A 20,600-nucleotide genomic window follows, 5' to 3' on the forward strand; every position below is an offset into this window, starting at 1 on the left:
CAGACTCCACCAGCTTGTATGGTAAAATCTGGCAGGCTAAGAGTTCCGATAAGCCAGCTGTCAGACGCCGGGCAAGGGGGTGACTCTGTGAGATTGGCTTCTTACGCTCAAACATTTCCTTGACAGACACCTGACTGTGGGCAGATGAGCAGAAACTGCTGAAGGTGAGAGGCGGAGTGGCGGCACTGGCGGGTTGTTGATAGGGGGCAAGGAGGACAGCAGTGGTTGACGTGGCTGAAGATGCTGGACCATAAGGGGCGTGGCCGCGGCGCGGAAGATGGCTGCTTGCTAATCCTGCTCCGCCGAGCCGCCCGGGACAAACGCAGCCACCGAGAGCTCAGACCCAGCAGACGACCGCCAGCCGCACCAGCAGCCTCCGCAAACACCCGCCGACATGGCCCGCTGAAAGAAGGGACCGGAGCAGTCCAACAAACTGTCCGGTTTCCTCATCTCACAGAGCTCCGGGCTACACCAAAATGGCGGCGCCTCAGGAACACGAGGAGGACAGGGAGCCGCTGCGCTCCATAAACTGCAGCCGCTCTCTACTCACCCACCGCTCCACAGGCAGATCGCCAACCCGGACAGTGGCCAGTCATCTGAGTCACCTTCTCCTCCTTCTCCCTCGTCCAGGAGCCCAGCCAAGAACAGGCAGAGGAGAGACTCACCGCAGAGACCATCCATGTTCCCAGGTATGGACACCAGCCTCCCTGGACAGCACACACATGCTTCTCCCTCTCATGGCCCTGACCCCTTTGCCTCCTTCCCCACCGGTAGCAACCCTATCTCTGAAGGCACTATGAGAGACATGATGTATGCCCTGCGCAATACTATGCAGGCTGACATGCGGTCAGACAGGGTCGCTTGCTCCTGTGTGGCGATTTCAATGTGGTTGCAGACCCTGGGATGGACACCTCTTCGTCCCCCCGGGGCCGGCAACAATCGATGGGGGGGCTGTTACATTCAGAAAAGTTGTATGATGTATGGCGGTGTCAACATGCCACCGAGAGGGATTACTCCTACTTCTCACCCAGGCACAGGTCTTACTCTCGAATAGACTTATTTGTGGTTGATGGAGATCTCCTATCGAAAGTGTCCTCCTCGACGATCCAGGACATTACTTGGTCAGATCATGCAGCGGTTGAACTGATCGTCGAGGAGAACGCTCGGGTAGCGTCATCTCGTATTTGGAGATGCGATACTGGAATGCTGCAGGACTCGGGCTGCTCTACCCGGGTCTCGGGCAGCTTAAAGGAGTTTTTCCTGCTCAACAAACAGTCGGTCTCGGACCCCTGGGTGCTGTGGGGTGCACACAAGGCCTTCGTGAGAGGGGTGTGCATTCAGCAGCAGGCCAGGAGGAAGAGACTGAGGAACCAGAAAACGTCTTCCTTGTTGACTGAGATTCATGTTTTGGAGGAAAGTAATAAAAAGGGCCCCACAGTCACTATATCAGACCGCCTAACTCGACTTAGGCTAGAACTCCGAATCCTCCTACTGGAAGCCTCGGATAAACACCTCAATTACCTAAAGCAAAAGTCCTACTCACAGGCTAACAGGGCTGGCAAATTTCTGGCGAATAGAGTTAAACAAAAGCAAGCCAAGTCTAGAATCCCGTTCTTGATAGACCCCGTCACTAAGGCCAAAATTACGCATCCGCAGGCTATTGCAGATGCCTTCGCATCTTTCTATGGTTCCCTGTACAACCTAAAAGATGACCCCTCAGAACACCAACCCTCAGTAGCAGACATAGAGAAATTTTTAAGCGCCATTAATCTGCCGACACTCTCCTCATCCCAACTGGCCTCTCTAAATGCACCCATCACACTTGAGGAAGTCCAATCTAGCATTAAAGCCCTACCGAAAGGCAAGTCACCAGGGCCTGACGGTCTCCCCAACGAATATTACCAGCTATTCCTTCCCCATATAGGTCCCACGCTGACAGAGGTCTTTAACAAAGCTATGACTGATGCTAGTCTTCCCCCTGACATTCTGAGTGCACACGTAGTCACCCTCCCGAAGCCCGGCAAGGACCCAACCACCCCAGCGAATTTTCGACCCATCTCTTTACTAAATTCGGACGCTAAAATTTACGCGAGAATCCTATCCAAACGTATTCAAAAGTTTCTCCCCTCATTGATAGCCAAGGACCAAATGGGCTTTACGCCTGGTCGCCAGACATCCGACGCCACAAGACGAATGGTAAATATTCTCCACCTAGCACAACGACGCAAGATACCTGCTGTCCTCCTAACGTTGGATGCCGAAAAGGCATTTGATAGGGTACACTGGGGCTACATGGAACACACATTACAAAAATTTGGTTTTTCTGGCCCTATCCTCTCCGCTATACTAGCCCTATACTCCTCTCCCTCAGCCCATGTGTACACGTCAGGGATAGTGTCCAAAAATTTTCCCATCACTAACGGCACGAGGCAAGGGTGCCCCCTCTCCCCCACGATTTTTAACTTACTAATAGAACCCCTCGCCGAAACTATCCGTTCACATCCTCAAATCATTGGCTTTTCTTACCCCTCATACCACCACAAAATCACATTATTCGCGGATGACATCATCCTCATGCTAACAGAACCATCTAAATCCCTCCCAGCTGCGTACACGATTTTACAACAATTCCACAGTATCTCATACTATAAACTCAATGCGTCCAAGTCCACGGTCCTGAACCTTGGAGTTGCGCGTCAGACGCAAACTCTACTCGCATCGCAGGTCCCCATCCCTTGGTCCACCGACAAAATCCACTATCTAGGTATTGACCTCCCAGCCGATCCCACAAAACTCCTCACAGTTAACGTGACTAGGCTTCTCCACAAATTAGACACGGAAACCACACATATGCAACCTCTGTACTTATCATGGCATGGAAGAGTAGCCGCATATAAGATGTTTTTGCTCCCTCAACTTTTATACCTGTTTAGGGCCCTTCCCATTCACTATCCAGCAACATGCTTAGCTAAATTCACTTCTCATATGCAAAAATACATATGGGAGGGGAAGAGGGCCCGTTGTTCTGCCTCTGTCCTGACCGCCAAAAGATGCCATGGAGGAGCTGCGGTTCCCAATATTCAAGGATACTATTGGGCCACTGTACTAGCACAAACCCGCAACTGGTTCCACACAGTAGATGCCCCCCTTTGGGTAGACTTGGAAACCAACATAGCCCCCACCGAGAACCTTAGGGACTTACTTCTGGGGGATGCGTGGCTCCCTTGGAACCTCTCCTCCTTCTCCCCCCCCCATGCAGGCCTCCATAAAGGCCTGGCGCAAGGTCATCGGGCCTGACAAGGACTGTGCCCTTCTTCCTACCGAAAATATTCCATCCTCAATCCTACACATATATCTGCCTGACCTCCCTGTGAGTGTCACTACCCAGGGGAATATCGCGACTATTCAGCACCTATACAGACAATCCTCCCTCATGCCCCCTGACCAGATTCAGACGCAATACCAAATACCGCGCTCCAGTTTTTTCCAAATTTACCGTATACACCACTTCATGAGACAACACCCAGTCCAGCACATTAACGTGGAGGGGAAAGTGTGGGAGCTGCTTACGGCAGCCCCCAAAAATACACCAAAACTGTTTAACTTTTACCATGCCATTCTACATACTGGTGACTTCTTCAAAACAATGACCATGTTCAAGTGGGATAGAGATCTCAGGGAGTGTTTCTCGGTATCCCGATGGAAACGTACATTGTCAGAAGCAAATAGACATACTCATTGCTCTAATCACTGGGAGATGACACTTAAAATCACCCATAGATGGTACTACACACCATACAGGTTAGCGGGTTTCTCTAACAAATACTCCCAACTCTGCTGGAGAGAATGCTCCTGTGTAGGTACAATTTTTCATGTGATGTGGTCCTGCCCGTCTCTTACTAGCCTGTGGAACCAAGTGTTCAGCTATATAGCGAAATACACAGGTTGTATAATAACACCCAATCCAGCTCTGGCTATCCTGCACCTAGGTTTGGATACTCTCCCTCTAGTGTACAGACCATGGACATCGCATGTCCTACTAGCCACGAGAACACTAATTTTGAGGAGGTGGAAGTCCACAGACGTGCCTAACTTGACTGAAGTGATCTCACTGTTACGTACTAACTATCAGTTTGAAAGATCTATAGCCATTAATAATTTGCAGCTACATAAATTCACTAAGTATTGGGACTTTTGGTCCAAAGATTGAAGATTAATCATTTCTTATACTGTGTAAATGACGTTGATGATTGCCATGCACTTGTTGTACTGCCATGTACTTGATACATTGAACTGCTACGTGTTTTGTTTGTTTGACTTAACTCTTTAATAAAAAAAAAAAAATATTTTCAAAAAAAAAAAAAAAAAGATGCTGGACCATGAGGAGGATGGTGGCTTCAAGTTTGTGTGCTGCTTTTACTCATGTGTTGATCCCATAGGCGTTTGTGATGTGAGATCATGTGCCTTCGCAAAGCACTTGTACCTAGGTGGGTGTTGGACTTCCCACGACTCAGTTTCTTTTGGCACAGGTTGCAAATGGCATCGCTGCTATCAGAGGCAGACACACAAAAAAAATGCCACACTGCTGAGCTTTGCAATGATGGCATTCTTGTGGTGGCAACAGCTTGCGTTGATTGGCGTGCTGTCTGGCCGACTCCGGGTGCCGATACATGCTGTCTGACTGTGCCACTAGCTCCTTGCGATGACCTCCCCCTGCTTCCAACTCGTCTCCTCCTCCTCTCTGTCTCCCCATCTGAACTTCCCCCCTCTTCTTCTGCTCTTCGAGCAGGCAACCAGGTGACATCCACGGACACATCGTCATCATCAGCCGCTTCACTTGACAACTCAGAAAAGGCAGCAGCAGCAGGTACAACATCACCATCATCATCATCATCATCATCATCATCATCACAATGTACGTCCATGTGTATAATGCTGCCTGACTGAAACATATCCCCGTTATCTACATCCTCTGGCACTAATGGTTGTGCATCACTTATTTCTTCCAACTGATGTGTAAATAACTCCTCTGACAGATCAACTGAAGTGGCTGTGGTGCTAGTGTTGGTGGTGGTGCCGGCGGGCGGGCGAGTGGTAAATTGAGAGGTGCCCGAAGCTGAGCTGGAGGAGGATGGTGCATTAAGGTTCCGAGTGGAAGCTGTAGAAGATTGGGTGTCCTGTGTAAGCCAGTCAACAATGTCATCAGAATTTTTTGAGTTCAGGTTACGTGGCTTCTGAACACTGGGCATTATTCTAGGGCCAAAGGAAATCACAGCACCACGACCATGACGGCCCCTGCGGGTGGCCTGCCTCTGCCTGTCATTTTTTTTTAGATTTGTGGTACTATATGTGCAAGCTGCTGTGCCACCGTATATATGAGTGGTGGGCACTGCAGTGGGCACAGTACACTCTGTGGAGCTGACACTCACTGGCAGGCCAGGCAACTGCAATTATAAAAAAAAAATATATATATATTTTTAATTTGCAAGCTGCTGTGCCACCGTATATATGAGTGGTGGGCACTGCAGTGGGCACAGTACACTCTGTGGACCTGACACTCACTGGCAGGCTAGGCAACTGCAATTATAAAACATATGTTTTTTTTTTTTTTTTTTTTTTCAATTGCAAGCTGCTGTGCCACCGTATATATCAGTGGTGGGCACTGCAGTGGGCACAGTACACTCTGTGGACCTGACGGTCACTGGCAGGGCAGGCAACTGCAATTATAAAAAAATATATATTTTTTTCAATTTGCAAGCTGCTGTGCCACCGTATATATCAGTGGTGGGCACTGCAGTGGGCACAGTACACTCTGTGGACCTGACACTCACTGCAATTATGACAGAGGAAAAAAAAAATAAAAAGCAAGGTACTGTGCCATCCGATATGAGTGTGGTGTGCACACAGTACAGTCTGTGGTGGGTCTGTGGCCTCTCACAAACGGCGGGCAGGCGCCAGGCAACTGCACAATATATATATATATATATATATATATATATATATATATATATATATATATATATATATATATGAAAACATTGCTCAAATAAAAGGGTTTTTTGGGGTGCTGTCAGGATGCTGTCCTTACAGCAGGAGTGGACCGAGAACACTATCTAACAAGACTAACAACTGTCTCTATTAACAGCAGCAGCAGCACTCTCCCTGCTCTCACTACTAACACTGCTTCAGAATGATCTAAGATGGATGCTGCCCTTGCTTTTTTATAGGAGGTGGGAGGGAGGGTATGCTGATTGGCTGGAATGTGTCTGCTGACTGTGAGGTTCAGGGTCAAAGTTTGCCTCAATGATGAAGTATAGTGGGCGGACCAAACATCACATATGTTCGCCCGCAGCGGCGAACGCGAACAAGCGATGTTCGCCGGGAACTGTCCGCCGGCGAACAGTTCGGGACATCTCTTACTGTGTGTGAAGGATGTATGTCACAGTAACGTATGAATGAAAAAATGAATAATTATTTTTCACTTTAATTGGTGATTTTTCAATAGCAGATGTGAACACAGCAGTGTCTTATGTTTTATGTCACGGTCAGCAGCAGGCTATGAAGGAAAAAAAAAATTCCACTTTAAATTTGTAATTTTTAAATAGCAGATTAGAACAGCACTGTGTAGTAAAATATAGCTGAACGCTGCACACAACAGACTGATAAAAATATTTTTTTTCTCCCTCCTCCTCCTCCTCAGTGGGCTCAAGTGAGGGCAAAAAGATTGTTCACTGCACCACCCCCCACACAGCAAAATCGATGTAGATCGCTAACGGACGATTGTTCTGTCCTGTGTCTCCTAATCTCTCCCTGCCTATTCTCTCCAGCCTGTCCCTAAAATGCTTTTCTATCTTTCCCTGCCTACACTCCGACCTGTCCCTACATTCTTTTCTAACAGCCACAATGTTTTTTTTTTCCTGTCTCTGTCCCTAATCAGCAGCAGCCAGCACCGTTGTGTGTGCTCTCTCCCTACACTAGAACAGACTGACGCGCACCACACTGTGTCTCTAGCTTATAAAGACCTGGGTCACATGCTTCAGCTGGCCAATCACAGCCATGCCATTAGTAGGCATGGCTGTGATGGCTTCTATGGCACACCAGTTAAAAGCTTGTTGATTGGCTGTTGAAACCGCGCCATTAAAACCATGCCATTACATACAAAACAGGAAATAAAATTACCGAACATGGATTTTAAACCCAAATATACAGTAAAGTTTTTGGGTCCGTGTCTGGGTAACAAAAATCCAATTATCCGGTACGGACCCGAATAATACAGTCCGTGTTCGCTCAACCCTAGCCATGATCCCCCCTGCTGCGCTGAACATCTTTTCGGACAGGACACTGAACGTGGGGGCAAGCCAACATTTCCATTGCAAATTGTGCAAGCTCTGGCCGGAGGTCAAGCCTGCCTACCCAGTAGTCCAGGGGTTGATCACTCCTCAGAGCGTCCCCATCGGCCGTTAACCCAATGTAGTCGGACACCTGTCGGTCTAGGCATTCCCTGATGCTGGATCCGGAGTAGAGCTGTCAATGGTTTGGCTGAAAGAAGGATCTCATATCTGAACTGACCAAGACATCTTCAAACCACCCTCTTCTTGCAGGCGCTGTTGGATTGCTACCCGCAACAGTTTCTCTGTGACTGGAAATTCCTCTGCCAGCGCATGCAAAAGCAGAATGCAGCATTTCCCGCAGAAAGGCCTGGAAGTGCTGCATTCTGACCCCCCTCTGTGATTGTGGTAACATTTCCGCCATTTTTTGTTTGTACCGGGGGTCTAAGTACATTGCCACCCAGTACTGGTTCTTTGGCCTTTATGCTTTTTATACGGGGGTCCCCCTTAAAACACTGGAGCATGAAGGCCCCCATTCACACTAAACTGGAAGTGGTGTAGTGGCCTGCTTCCAGCTCATCATCCAGGATAATGTTGTCCTCGTTCCCCCCCCCCCCCCCCATCCACGGATAACACCAGGGATCCCAGAAAGGTTTAAAGAATGTTTTTCTTGCTTCTCCTCACCCCCCTCCCCCCCAGCACCATCCATCTCGGACTCCTCTTCTGACTCCTGCTGTTGACTTGTCTCAGATGGAGTAGCACCCACTGGGAATTCATCCAACATTGCGACTTCCTCATCTTCCTGCTCCTCGACGGCTTGATCAATGACACAACGCCATGCATGCTCCAGAAAGAAGGCATAAAGTACGATGTCACTGATGGCGCCCTGGTTGTGACTGGCCAGTTTGGTGATCTCATCGAATGGCCGCAGAAGTCTGCATGTGTCACGCATGAGCAGCCACTGGCGAGGTGAAACAAACCCAAGCTCCCCTGAACCTGTCCTGCCCCAGAGTTCGTACAGGTAGTCGTTAACTGCACATTTCTGCTGGAGCAGCCTATCAAGAATATGCAATGTTGAGTTCCATCGCGTTGGGCAGTCACAAATAAGATGCCTGACGGGTCGGTTGTGTAGCCGCTGAATGTCAGCAAGGCGATTAATGGCTGTGTAAGATCTTCTGAAATGGCCCAAGATTTTCCTGGCCTGCCGCAAGACTTCCTGGACCACAGGGTATTTGGCAACGAATTGCTGCACGACCAAGTTCATATTGTAATGGGGTGTTATCTGAGTATACTTGTATAAGTGTATTTGTGTCCTGCAACAATATTGCCTCTTTTGCTGCGTTTACTCTGCTACACACAGTGCCAAACTCACTGGCCAACTTTTTGTACAACTGGTGTGATAAACCAGTGGCCCCCCAATACCACAGATTGAAGTGGGGTGTCATCTGAGTATTCTTTTATAAGTTTATTTGTGTCCTGCAACAATATTGCCTCTTTTGCAGCATTTACTCGGCTACACACAGTGCCAAACTCACTGGCCAATTTTTTGTACAACTGGTGTGATAGACCAGTGGCCCCCCAATACCATATATTGAAGTGTGGTGTTATTTAACAGTATACTTTTCTAAGAGTGTATTTTAGTCCTGCAAAAATGTGGCCTCTTTTGCTGCGTTAACTGTGCTACACACAGTGACAACAGTCACTGGCCAATTTTTTGTAGAACTGGTGTGATAAACCTGTGGCCCCCCAATATCACAGATTGAAGCGGGGTGTTATATACCTTGTTCCACATATACTGCGCTTCTCTAGAGACTTTTGTCACAGGGTAATTTAAAAAATGACAGGCAGAGGAAGAGGCAGGCCCTTATGCAGGGATGGTAGGGCAGGAGCAGTAGGCTGGGGCCAAAGTGTGAAGTTTCAGAAGGTGTGTTTGATTACGTCAAAGGACGCACCAAATTTGGTTGAGTGGCTCACTCAGCCTTCCTCTTCTGCACCCTCCTCATCCTCTCTATGTGCACCCTCTTCACTCTCTGCTGTGTGCACCCCCAAAGACACCGCCACCAACACCTCCACCACCATATACCTTCCGCTTGAGTCACTGGAATTATTTTCCGATCCATCACAAGACATTTGTGATGTGCAGCCATTCTTGGCATCGGATCAGGAAGAGGAGGTAGCAACAGCCGCCACTCAGCAGTCTGACCACAGTACCCAGATCAGCCCAAGGAGGTTGGTCCCGCTGTTGCTGCCGACTCCAAGATCTCGAATGTTAGTGGTGGGGAAGGTGACGTGGATGATGACGTGTCTATGGACGTCACATGGGTGCCCACAAGAGAGGACGAGGAGAGGAGTTCAGAGGGAGAGACGGTCCAACAAATAGGGAGGAGAAGCAGGCGGAACTTGCATTGCACAGGAGGGACAAAGCAGACTGCAAATGTATCAGGAGCGAGCCATCAACCATGTACGGTCACATCTGGCGCTCCAGGACGCCAGAACATGGCTCCGCAGTGTTGGCTTTTTTAATGTGTCCGCTGTTGACAACAGTGTTGCCATCTGCAGCCTTTGCAGTCAATGCATAAGTCGCAGTAAGCCCAACACTCACCTAGGGATGACCACCTTAAGAAGGCACCTGACCTCCCATCACCGAGCCCAGTGGGAGCAACGCCGTCAGAACCCACAAAGCCACACTCCAGGCTCTCACCGTCCCGCCTCTTCTCCTTCTCCTTCTCTTCTCTCCTCACAATTGTCCTCCACTCCACCTTCCATCATGCAGTCCTCATGTTGTTCTGGAAAAAGGCAGGCTGTTAGAGCGTAAAAAAAGTTTGACGCCGGATAACACTCTTGCCCAACGGTTGACTGCTGGCTTGTCGTAACTGATAGCCCACCAACTACTGCCATATCAACTGGTGGACTCGGAGGCCTGTCGGAAATGTGTGGCCATTGGAACACCACAATGGAAGGTCCCAGGCAGGACTCCTGTCTTCTGCGTCTCCTCCCTTCTCCTCTATACCCAATGGCATGGCTTCTCCTTTCGGTCAATCGGGAAACGTGTCTCAAGACTCGCTTCCTGATTGACCAGGAGGAGGATCCGTGTGACAATAGCGAATTTTCATTTGTTTTTGTCACACAACTGGGTGGGCTCGAGGCACAGTGTTCTGCTCCCCAAGCCCACCTCTTAAAGCCTCTTGCTAATCACATGGCTAAAAAAAGCCCCATTGAAGTCCATGCATCCGTCGCCCCGCATGCAGATTAGGGGCCTGGATGCATGGATGGGGGGGGGGGCAGTGCCCCTGCGCCCCCAATGCACCAGCCACCACTGGTGTGCTATGTACAGTGTCATATTATCAGACTTGTATAAAGTACTCAAAATTTCTACTTGAGTAAAAGTACAAGTGCTAGATCAAAAAATTACTTGAGTAGAAGTGGAAGTGCTCGCAGAAAAAGTTACTTAAGTAGAAGTACTAAAGTATTCAACATTTTTTTTACATAAGTATTGCAAGTAGTTTTTTCAAAAAAAATTGCTACTTAAGTACTAAAAGTAAAAAGTACCAGTAGTTTTGAAAAAAAAATTCTACTCAAGTACTGAAAGTAGAAGTACAAGTACTGTGTTATGTAGTTATTAAAGAAAGAAGTCAAAAGTATGAACATCATATTGTTTTTATTATTTCTAATGATTTATTCAAATGATTAACCTGTGTTTGTTAGTAGTTTCTTGATGCACTTTAAGCGCTGTAGCACCATTTATTTGTTTGTTTCATATTTTCTTTTTATTGGAAAGATTTGGTATAGCAGCTTTTATTATACACAGCCTTTATTTTCGTATGCGCTGATTTACAAATGACATTATACACATTTTTTTGAGCTTTATGCAACCTGCCATCTACTGTTCTGGCAGTGGTAATTTTTTTAAAAGTAACGAGTAACTATGCAGCACAAAAAAAAAAATACTTGAGTAGAAGTATCGAAATCATCGAAAAAATGTAGTGAAGTAAAAGTAGAAGTAGGAGAAAAAAATTCTACTCTAGGAAAGTACAGATACCGCATTTCGGTACTTAAGTACAGTACTTAAGTAGTTCTACTTCGTTACTATACATCTCTGCATATTATGTTCTGCCATTTCACTTGTTAGTATTGCAACCTTTGACTAAATAAAAAAGAAGGCTTTGCCCAATCAGTGCACAGAGTACTCTCAGAGCTGTGATTAGAGAAATTAATGATAACTCTTTCCAATCATGGCTCATTGCTCTTAGACCCACCACGGATCAGTGGCAGAACTAACAGAGTCGCAACAGTCACTATTGCGACTGTGTCCTGAAATTCCGCCACTTTGGGGGGGGGGGGGGGGGGGTCCAGTCCATTTGTTCATTCTTTCAGCCATTTTCGGTGTGTGGCCGGCTGCTGAGGGGAGGCAGAGCTGAGCACTGTTATAGAGATCTATCAATGAAAAGTCTACAGAACAAATCTTTTCTGGGCTGAAAATGGAGAAAATCTCCGAATAGAATACTTTGGATTCCTCTTAAAGACATCGCTGACTAATGAAGGCTGATAATGAAACCGCTCACAATTCTGATTGGCTCAGAACTCAATTAGGCATTTTCAAATCTTCCCGCCTGAATTGTGAAAAACGTTACAGACAAATAATCAGCCCCATTATAACACCAAATCCCACTGAGATCATCAGATGAAATATTTATCCGAGAAATATCTTTAACACGTTATTTGTAGGCAGATTAATCGATTAGTACGGAATAAACAGAAATAAAATTGGAAGATTATAGAATAATGTAAAGCATTTCCATATGTTCTCAGAATGCAGAATCCCCCCCACTGCTACATACAGAAAATGATAGTGAAGCCACTTCTCTCATAGATCTCAAACTTTCTATATGATGGGAAATAAAGTATTACATGTTTCATTATCAGATCTGTATATGATCGGGGAACTGGCCGACAATTAATGTTTCATCTTTCAGACATGACATGTAGGCGTTACGCCCCCCCTACATCCAAAAATTAACAAAAAGGGAAAGGACTGGTAGTAATCTGTAGTAATCATGACAGTTAGTGCTGAGCTCTGATTATTTTACCCCGGAGTCATCTACTGATCCATCAAACGGTTCTCTGCATGTTTTATTGTAAGAATGTGTGAGTGTGGCATATAGGTGTTTAGGAGATCTGATTGTTGGTTTCCACACCTAAGATTGTGATCCGGGTGAGGGAACAACGTGCTATATATTTATGTATTTATTTTTTAATATTTGTTTATATCGTATTTAATATGAAGGAATGAAGGATGTGATCTCCTTACAGGGACTGGCTGTCATTTTCCTCCATCCTTTGATCTCCAGAAGATATTCAACAGCATTAGAGATCATTGAATATTAAATACCAAACAAACATCCCCCATCTAAAAAGGAACACAGATCTCAGATCCCCTTCACACTCCTTGGAAGGAAAATAGATTTTATTATCGGAAGAAAACGCCCAGAACTGTGATTGGTGCAATTTTCGCATTTTATAACTCATATTTCCCGCCGGAATATTATGGAACGTTCCAATTATCTCAGATAGAATAATCCGACACTAAAATCTGATATCTCTTCCTCCGGGAACATCGATCAACCGCCCTCTGAATTGTCGGGCAGTTTATCTAACCATGCATAATAAATACGTTCGAAATATAAATGTCACATTTCTTCCAGTCTTTTTTCTTTTACTTCACAATACAGAATCCGCCCTGCTAGAGAATGTTTCCTATAGAGATCAATGAAAAGTCTACTGAACAAGAATTTTCTGGGGGGGAAAACGGAGAAAGATCTCAGAATACATTTCTTTGAAATCCTCATAAGAAAGACATTACTGGCTGAAGAAGGAAACGCCCACACCTCTGATTGGCTCAGATTTCCTATTGCTCCTTTTTGAATTTGCCGCCTGAATTGTGAAGAACGTTACAGAGAAATAATCAGCTCTATTATACCGCCAAATCCGACACTGAGACCTGAGATCATCAGATGAGACATTTATCCGAGAAAATTAACATATACACATCTGTATATGATCGTGGAACTGGTCGATAATTAATGTTCCGTCTTTCAGAGATGAAGTAGTTACAGATTTCCCTCATATTAAAACCAGAATAAAAAAAAAGTGAAAGTGTTGGTAGAAATATGTAGTAATAATGACACTGCCAGATACATTTGTACAATGAATTAAAAAAACAAATGTTTCGTATTTGATCAGTCCAGTTTTGTAAATAGAAATAGCAAAATATTAACAATGTTTCTAAGTAAGGGCAATATATATAATCATGATATGTCAGAAAAAATGTACAGTGTATCAATAAAGGAAACATTGCGCTTCTGATAAATTACATCCGTTTCTATTCAGTAAAACATTTAAAAGCTTCTAAATAAATTAACTTCTCTGCAGTGTAATAAATGACTGAACCCCGCCCCCTTCTCAGCATGTCTCCCATCAGGTCCGCTCAGCCTGTGAAATGTCTGAAGATGTGTGTCTTTGTTTCCTTTTCACAATATTTGTAAATTTAAATGATATGAAATGACTATGAACAATTTCATGAAACTGGTTACTTTGTTTCTGGTATAAAGTGTTAAGTTTCCTGTTCAGTGTAATCTCCAGGAATAAATCGAAAATAAATGAGAAGAAGGAATAAATGAATCTTCTGGAAATGTATTGCTGTATTGCATTATTATATCTGAATATAATATAATAATTAGGAGCCTTATAAATTAATAAGATTATCTTCATTTTGTAATGAATGGTGTGACTCCGCCTCTTTCCCAGGAAGGTTTCCATCTGGTCCGCTCAGGCTGTATATAAGGAGGGCGGGCAGACAGCTGATCTCAGTCTGTCTTTGTAGCAGAGAATCATCATGTCTGGTCGCGGTAAAGGAGGAAAGGGTCTGGGGAAAGGAGGCGCTAAGCGCCACAGGAAGGTGCTCCGGGACAACATCCAGGGCATCACCAAACCCGCCATCCGACGTTTGGCCCGCAGAGGGGGTGTCAAGCGAATCTCCGGACTCATCTATGAGGAAACCCGCGGAGTGCTCAAGGTTTTCCTGGAGAATGTCATCCGCGATGCCGTCACCTACACCGAGCACGCCAAGAGGAAGACCGTCACCGCCATGGATGTCGTCTATGCGCTCAAACGCCAGGGCCGCACTCTCTACGGATTCGGAGGCTAAACCCCAACATCCACCTACCCACTTCACCCCAACAAAGGTCCTTCTCAGGGCCACCCACCTTCTCATACAAAGGGCTGATCATTCACAACTCCCAACACATTTATTTCTACACATTTATCGTGTAACAAGAAGAACTTCCGCTAATTGTTTAACTAAGAAATGGAGTGCTGCGATGTCTAGCTGCCCATACACTCTGCAATCTGATTGTTCAATCTGCTTTACATTTACCAAAGATATGGAAGAACAGGACAATGTTACACATATAATTGGTTGGGCAGTTGATGTATAGAAGATTTTCCGAGCTGAGTGAGGAGAATATACAGTTTTTGTTGGAACTGAACCTAGAAATCATTATTTCATGATGAAAAGAATGGAGATCACTAATACTGAGATGATGATAGAAATACAACACAGATGTAATATTTCTGAATATTCCGATTGTGATACAGGAAGAACAAATCTGTGCATCTGCTATCTGTACAAATACAGATGGATCAGAAAGAGGGGAGAGAGATTTGATTTTTAGTTGCATATTTCTATACAGATGTGATGATGAAACGTGTAATACTTCCTATCCTATAGAAAGGTAGAGATCTATGAGAGAAGTCATCTCCCTATTATGTTCTGTATGTAATAGTGGGGGGAGGGGGATTCTGCATTCTGAGGACTTGGAATAAAAGAGAATATATGGAAATGTTTTACATTATCCAATCATCTTCTTGATAATAAAGCATTGATGATATTTCTCGGATAAATGTCTCATCTGATGATCTCAGGTCTCAGTGTCGGATTTGGCGGTATAATAGAGCTGATTGTTTGTAACGTTCTACACATTTCAGGCGGCAAATTTGAAATCAGAGCTGTGGGAGTTTCCATAATCAGCCAGTAATTCCTGCTGAGGCGTCGAAAAGGAAATGTGTTCTGAGATCTTTCTCCGTTTCCCCCCAGAAAATACTTGTTCAGTAGACTTTTCATTGATCTCTATAGGAAACATTCTCTAGCAGGGCGGATTCTGTATTCTGATGGGTAAAATCAATGACTAAAACTGTACAATAATGTTTTAACGATCTTTTTTTTATTCTTAAACTACCGCTAAAGGGACCGGTGATTGTTTCCCGGAAGAAGAGGATTCTATATGAGGAATTTTTCAATCACATCTGATATATATAAAAAATAAGATCGAGATTTTATTTAAACAAAAACATCTGATGGAGGTTCTGACTGATGTAATCATGTTTCAGTTGGGGATGTTTGGTATGTAATGAATAATTTCTGATCTATAAAAGTAAAGTATGGAGGACAATGAGGAGGAGTCTCTGTAAGAAGATATTGCTCTATAAATCTTTATAATAGAATAGAACTGGCAATGGCTGTAAGCACTGACACGTCTCATGATCGCCCATTGTGCTCCCCACCAAGGTGAAATCTTTAGATATCCAAGTGTCCAATCAGATCTCCCAATGAATTTCCGCATATTTCTAGGTAGGAAATGTCCTCAGTACAACTTACCTGTATTAGAAGTGTGAATAAACAATCTGCGGTTTGGGGCATTTAATAAACCAATAAATAATTGACTGCTCGCCGTAGACACAATCCGGGATCTCGGGGCTCTCTATAGAGATGTGGGAGACGGAGGAAAGCTTTGGTGCTGCAGTATAAGGATTAGAGAGAAGGTAAAGGCGGGCATCTGGATTTATGATCCGGAGCTACTAAGAATACATTTACATAATTATTTAGACCAGAAAATCGCACTAAAACCTATTGGGGTTTATCGTATTTGATACATCTCCACCCAGGCCAAAAAAAAATAAAAAAGTTTTGCACACCATAGAAATGAGAGTACAGCTCCGCTGTGATGTATGTGGGTGGCTCTTAGAAGAGCCTTTGTGTTTGGTGAGGAGGGGGATGGGGAGATTGTTGGGGATTACTTGGTCTTGGCGGCCTTGTGGCTCTCGGTCTTCTTGGGCAGCAGCACGGCCTGGATGTTGGGCAGGACTCCTCCCTGGGCGATGGTGACGCCCCCGAGCAGCTTGTTGAGCTCCTCGTCGTTGCGGACAGCCAGCTGGAGGTGTCGGGGGATGATGCGGGTCTTCTTGTTGTCGCGGGCGGCGTTACCGGCCAGCTCGAGGATCTCAGCGGTGAGATACTCGAGGACGGCGGCCAGATAGACGGGAGCTCCGGCCCCGACCCGCTCGGCATAGTTACCCTTCCTGAGCAGGCGGTGAACACGACCGACTGGGAACTGCAGACCAGCCCGGGATGATCGGGTCTTGGCCTTAGCCCGAACCTTTCCTCCTTGTTTGCCGCGGCCAGACATGATTCTGTGATATTGGAGCTCTCAAAGAGATGTGAATGGCTGGAGCCGCTCCCTTTCCTGTTATACTCTGAATGATATGACGTCTTGCCTTATGATTGGCCACGTTTGAAACCAGCCAATACTCTCTAGGTTTGTATCTAAACCAATCATTAACTGAGGAAAGAAAACATGACGTCACTGCCCATCACATGGCTGAGTCTTCCAATAGAAGAGTGAGGAGGGAGGGTGCTCATTTGCATAGGACCGCCTATATAAGCAGCACATGAGGGCGGCGCCAGCACACTTTTCTCTTCTCAGAGCGGAGGAAACATTCTTCTTATCCCTTATCATGCCTGAACCAGCCAAGTCCGCCCCGGCGCCCAAGAAGGGCTCCAAGAAAGCCGTGACCAAGAGCCAGAAGAAGGACGGCAAGAAGCGGAGGAAGAGCAGGAAGGAGAGTTATGCCATCTACGTCTACAAGGTGCTCAAGCAGGTCCACCCCGACACCGGCATCTCCTCCAAGGCCATGAGCATCATGAACTCCTTCGTCAATGACATCTTCGAGCGCATCGCCGGCGAAGCTTCCCGCCTGGCTCATTACAACAAGCGCTCCACCATCACCTCCCGGGAGATACAGACCGCCGTCCGCCTCCTCCTGCCCGGAGAGCTGGCCAAGCACGCCGTCTCCGAGGGCACCAAGGCCGTCACCAAGTACACCAGCGCCAAGTAATACCCCTCCCCCACCCATCACCCCAACAACACACAAAGGCTCTTCTAAGAGCCACCCACATACTACACAACCGAGCTGTCATACAATCTTCATGTATCGTACAATGTATTACCTTTACAAGTTTTAGCTGTCCGGATAACAGAAAATAAACTCAAAATAACATCATTAATAATCTTGAGATGAGAAGTAGGTCGGTCAGACTGGAAGGGGAATGAATAAAACCTTCCTTCTAATCCCATCCTTCTTTATTGCAGAGATCGTCTCCCCTCTCTGGCTCTATACATTTCCTATTCCTCGCCTTGTACTGCACACACCCAACTGCTCTAATCACTTCTGCTACATTGTTACAATGAAAGATTCTCCGCAATCTCCCGCCTTACATTGTTCCTTCATCTAAATATAATTTGGGGAGATCGTGGAGCTTTTATTCCGCAACACAATGGGGGATAGAAGCAAGAAAAGTGAAACATTGTATCTGCTCAGTCATCTCAGATCGGCTAATCCGACACTGAATATTATTCATAGAAAATATCACTCTTTCCGGGACGGTCCCTTCACTTCCAGGAAATAAATATGTAGAAATATTATTGTTCTGTTTTGATTTTGCACATCAGAATACAGAATTGCTCTGTTATTGGATGTTTGTTATAGAGATCTATCAATGAAAAGTCTACGGAACAAATCTTTTCCAGGCTGAAAACTGAGAATTTTCGAATAGAATTCTTTGGATCCTCATGAATACATCGCTGACCAATGAAGGCTGATAATGAAACCGCTCACAGTTCTGATTGGCTTAGATCTAAAATAGCGATTTTCAAATTTCCCGCCTGAATTGTGAAAACGTTACAGACAAATAATCAGCCCGTTATAACACCAAATCCCACTGAGATCATCAGATGAGATATTTATCCGAGAAGTATCTTTAACACTTTATTTTCAGGCAGATTCATTGATTAGTACGGAATAAACAGAAATAGAATTGGAAGATTATAGAATAATGTAAAGCATTTCCATATGTTCTCCAGAATGCAAAATCCCCACCACTGCTACATACAGAACATGATAGTGAGGCGACTTCTCTCATAGATCTCTACCTTTCTATGTGATTGGAAATAAAGTATTACATGTTTCATTATCAGATCTGTATATGATCGGGGAACTGGTCGATAATTAACGTTTCATCTTTCAGACATGACATGTAGCCGTTTCGGATTTCCCCCTTACATCCTAAAATAAACGAAAAGTGAAAGGACTGGTAGAAATCTGTAGTAATCATGACACTGCCAGATAAATATATACAACGAATCAATAAACACAGTTGTTTAATTTCAGTCCATTCTTTGTAACTAGAAATCAGAAAAATGTTAACAATGTGTCTAAGTAAATGACATTTTCTGCAGAGTATTGAATGGCTGTGACCCCGCCCCTTCCATCAGTCTTCCATCAGGTCAGCTTTTTCTTATAAGCAAGAATGCAGGCCTTTTTTTTTTTACCGTAATATTGTATAAATATGAAATTGTTATGATGTGTGACAGACGAATGTTTTCTGTGTAATCTCCAAGGAAGAATAGCGCCAAATATGAACAGGGAATGGATGAAGAGAGGATTTCTGTACACTTCACTGTTTCCTTCATTTCTGTTACTTGTGCAAGTAAAGTCTTCTTCTATTTATTGTTGTAGTCCCACCCCTCCCCCATATAATGTGAAAAATAAAATAAGGGTAATGCGAATTTTACTGACCCTACAACAGCTCCAGAATAGGTGGAAAGAAAATCAATCAATGTTGTCTCCATCAGATCATCACAAATATGTTTAAAAACGGCAAAATGTATTGCAGTTAGTGCTGAGCTCCGACTATGTCACCCCGGAGTCATCTACTGATCCATCACACGGTTCTCTGCGCCTTATCATTGGATTATGGGCCCCATATCCCAACAATGTGTCTAATCTAAAGGATGGAGGGCAATGGACACCAAGGAGATCACCTGCTTATCTAAACTCACATCAATTCAATGTGTTATATTAAACTTTAAAATCATATAAAAAAAACGTAATTGCTGTTAGGACGGACAGGTGTCATTATAGCACATTGTCCCCCCACCCGGATCACAATTTTCGGTGTCTAATTATACAATCAGATCTCCCAAACATGTATGTCTGACTCCATCTTAAAAAGAAGTGGGTGACTCTGAGAAGATCCGTCGGGTTTGGTAATATAAAATAAAAATGATTGGGTTTACTTGGCGGGCTTGTGGCAGTAATATTCGAGGATTTTACCGCTTTGGAGTAAATATTTGGAAGCTGAAAACCGACCCAAGTGACGTCATTTTGGAGGAAGATGAACAGATCTATGAATAGAACTTCTACAATGTCGGCTTTAGCGGTATAATGCGGCTGAATCTTCCTAACGGCCAGTAGAATTATGGCGGGAGATTTAAATATAGCAACTCGGAGCCATCATAGGCGTGGTCTATTAATAGCCAAGAGGGGAAATCATTTCTGGAAATATGGAGTACAATGTGTTCTGACATTGGAGCTCTATGTAGGTGTGCATGGTTTTGGTTGGAGGAGTTTAGCGGTGAGAAAGATTGGAGAGATGAGAGAATGATGTCCTGTGATCACATTTCCCCTCATTACTATTCACCTGTATTACAAGTCTGAGTGTTAATAATAAGAAGACAAAGTGTTTGCCTTTAGAGTGCCCTTTACCTGACAGTAATAATACAATTTATCACATTAATAAAATATATCCTTATTTAAGAATAGGAATAAATACTGCGTATGTCCGGCTCTTTGTACAGAGATGTGGGTGACACGTTTGTGAGGCTTCAATAAATATATAATAGTCATAATAATTTATTTCTATATTTTCCTTAATTTTTTGCGGAGATCATCTCCACTTTCTGGCCATTTCCTATTCATCTCCTGGTACTGCACACACGCCGAAGTGTTGTACCTAGAATGACCGCAAGGTGGCAGAGCTTACTAAACTCTCATGCCTCACTCAAGCATTGCTACAATAAAAGATTCTCCACAATCTCC

General features: G+C 44.8%; 2 protein-coding genes across 2 annotated transcripts in view; one reads left to right on the plus strand and one right to left on the minus strand.

Annotated features, from left to right (window-relative positions):
- LOC309548326 (histone H2B 1.1-like) overlaps positions 1-14,532 on the plus strand; it is a gene marked incomplete at both ends in the record, with an annotated part of 34,452 nt that extends 19,920 nt beyond the window's left edge. The window contains one exon of the mRNA XM_082248265.1: positions 14,209-14,532. Within this exon, the coding sequence (XP_082104391.1) occupies positions 14,209-14,532 (324 nt within the window). The remainder of the gene's footprint in view (positions 1-14,208) is intronic.
- Positions 14,533-16,456: 1,924 nt separating this feature from the next.
- LOC309547613 (histone H2A type 1-like) lies at positions 16,457-16,849 on the minus strand (the record flags this gene model as incomplete). The annotated part of the gene is made up of 1 exon (XM_082247486.1): positions 16,457-16,849. One exon carries the CDS (start codon positions 16,847-16,849, stop codon positions 16,457-16,459), a length of 393 nt encoding a protein of 130 aa, XP_082103612.1.
- Between the last annotated feature and the right edge of the window lie 3,751 nt (positions 16,850-20,600).

The sequence above is a fragment of the Pelophylax lessonae genome (genome assembly GCF_965119305.1).
Source record: "Pelophylax lessonae genome assembly, chromosome: 2".
NCBI lineage: Eukaryota > Metazoa > Chordata > Amphibia > Anura > Ranidae > Pelophylax > Pelophylax lessonae.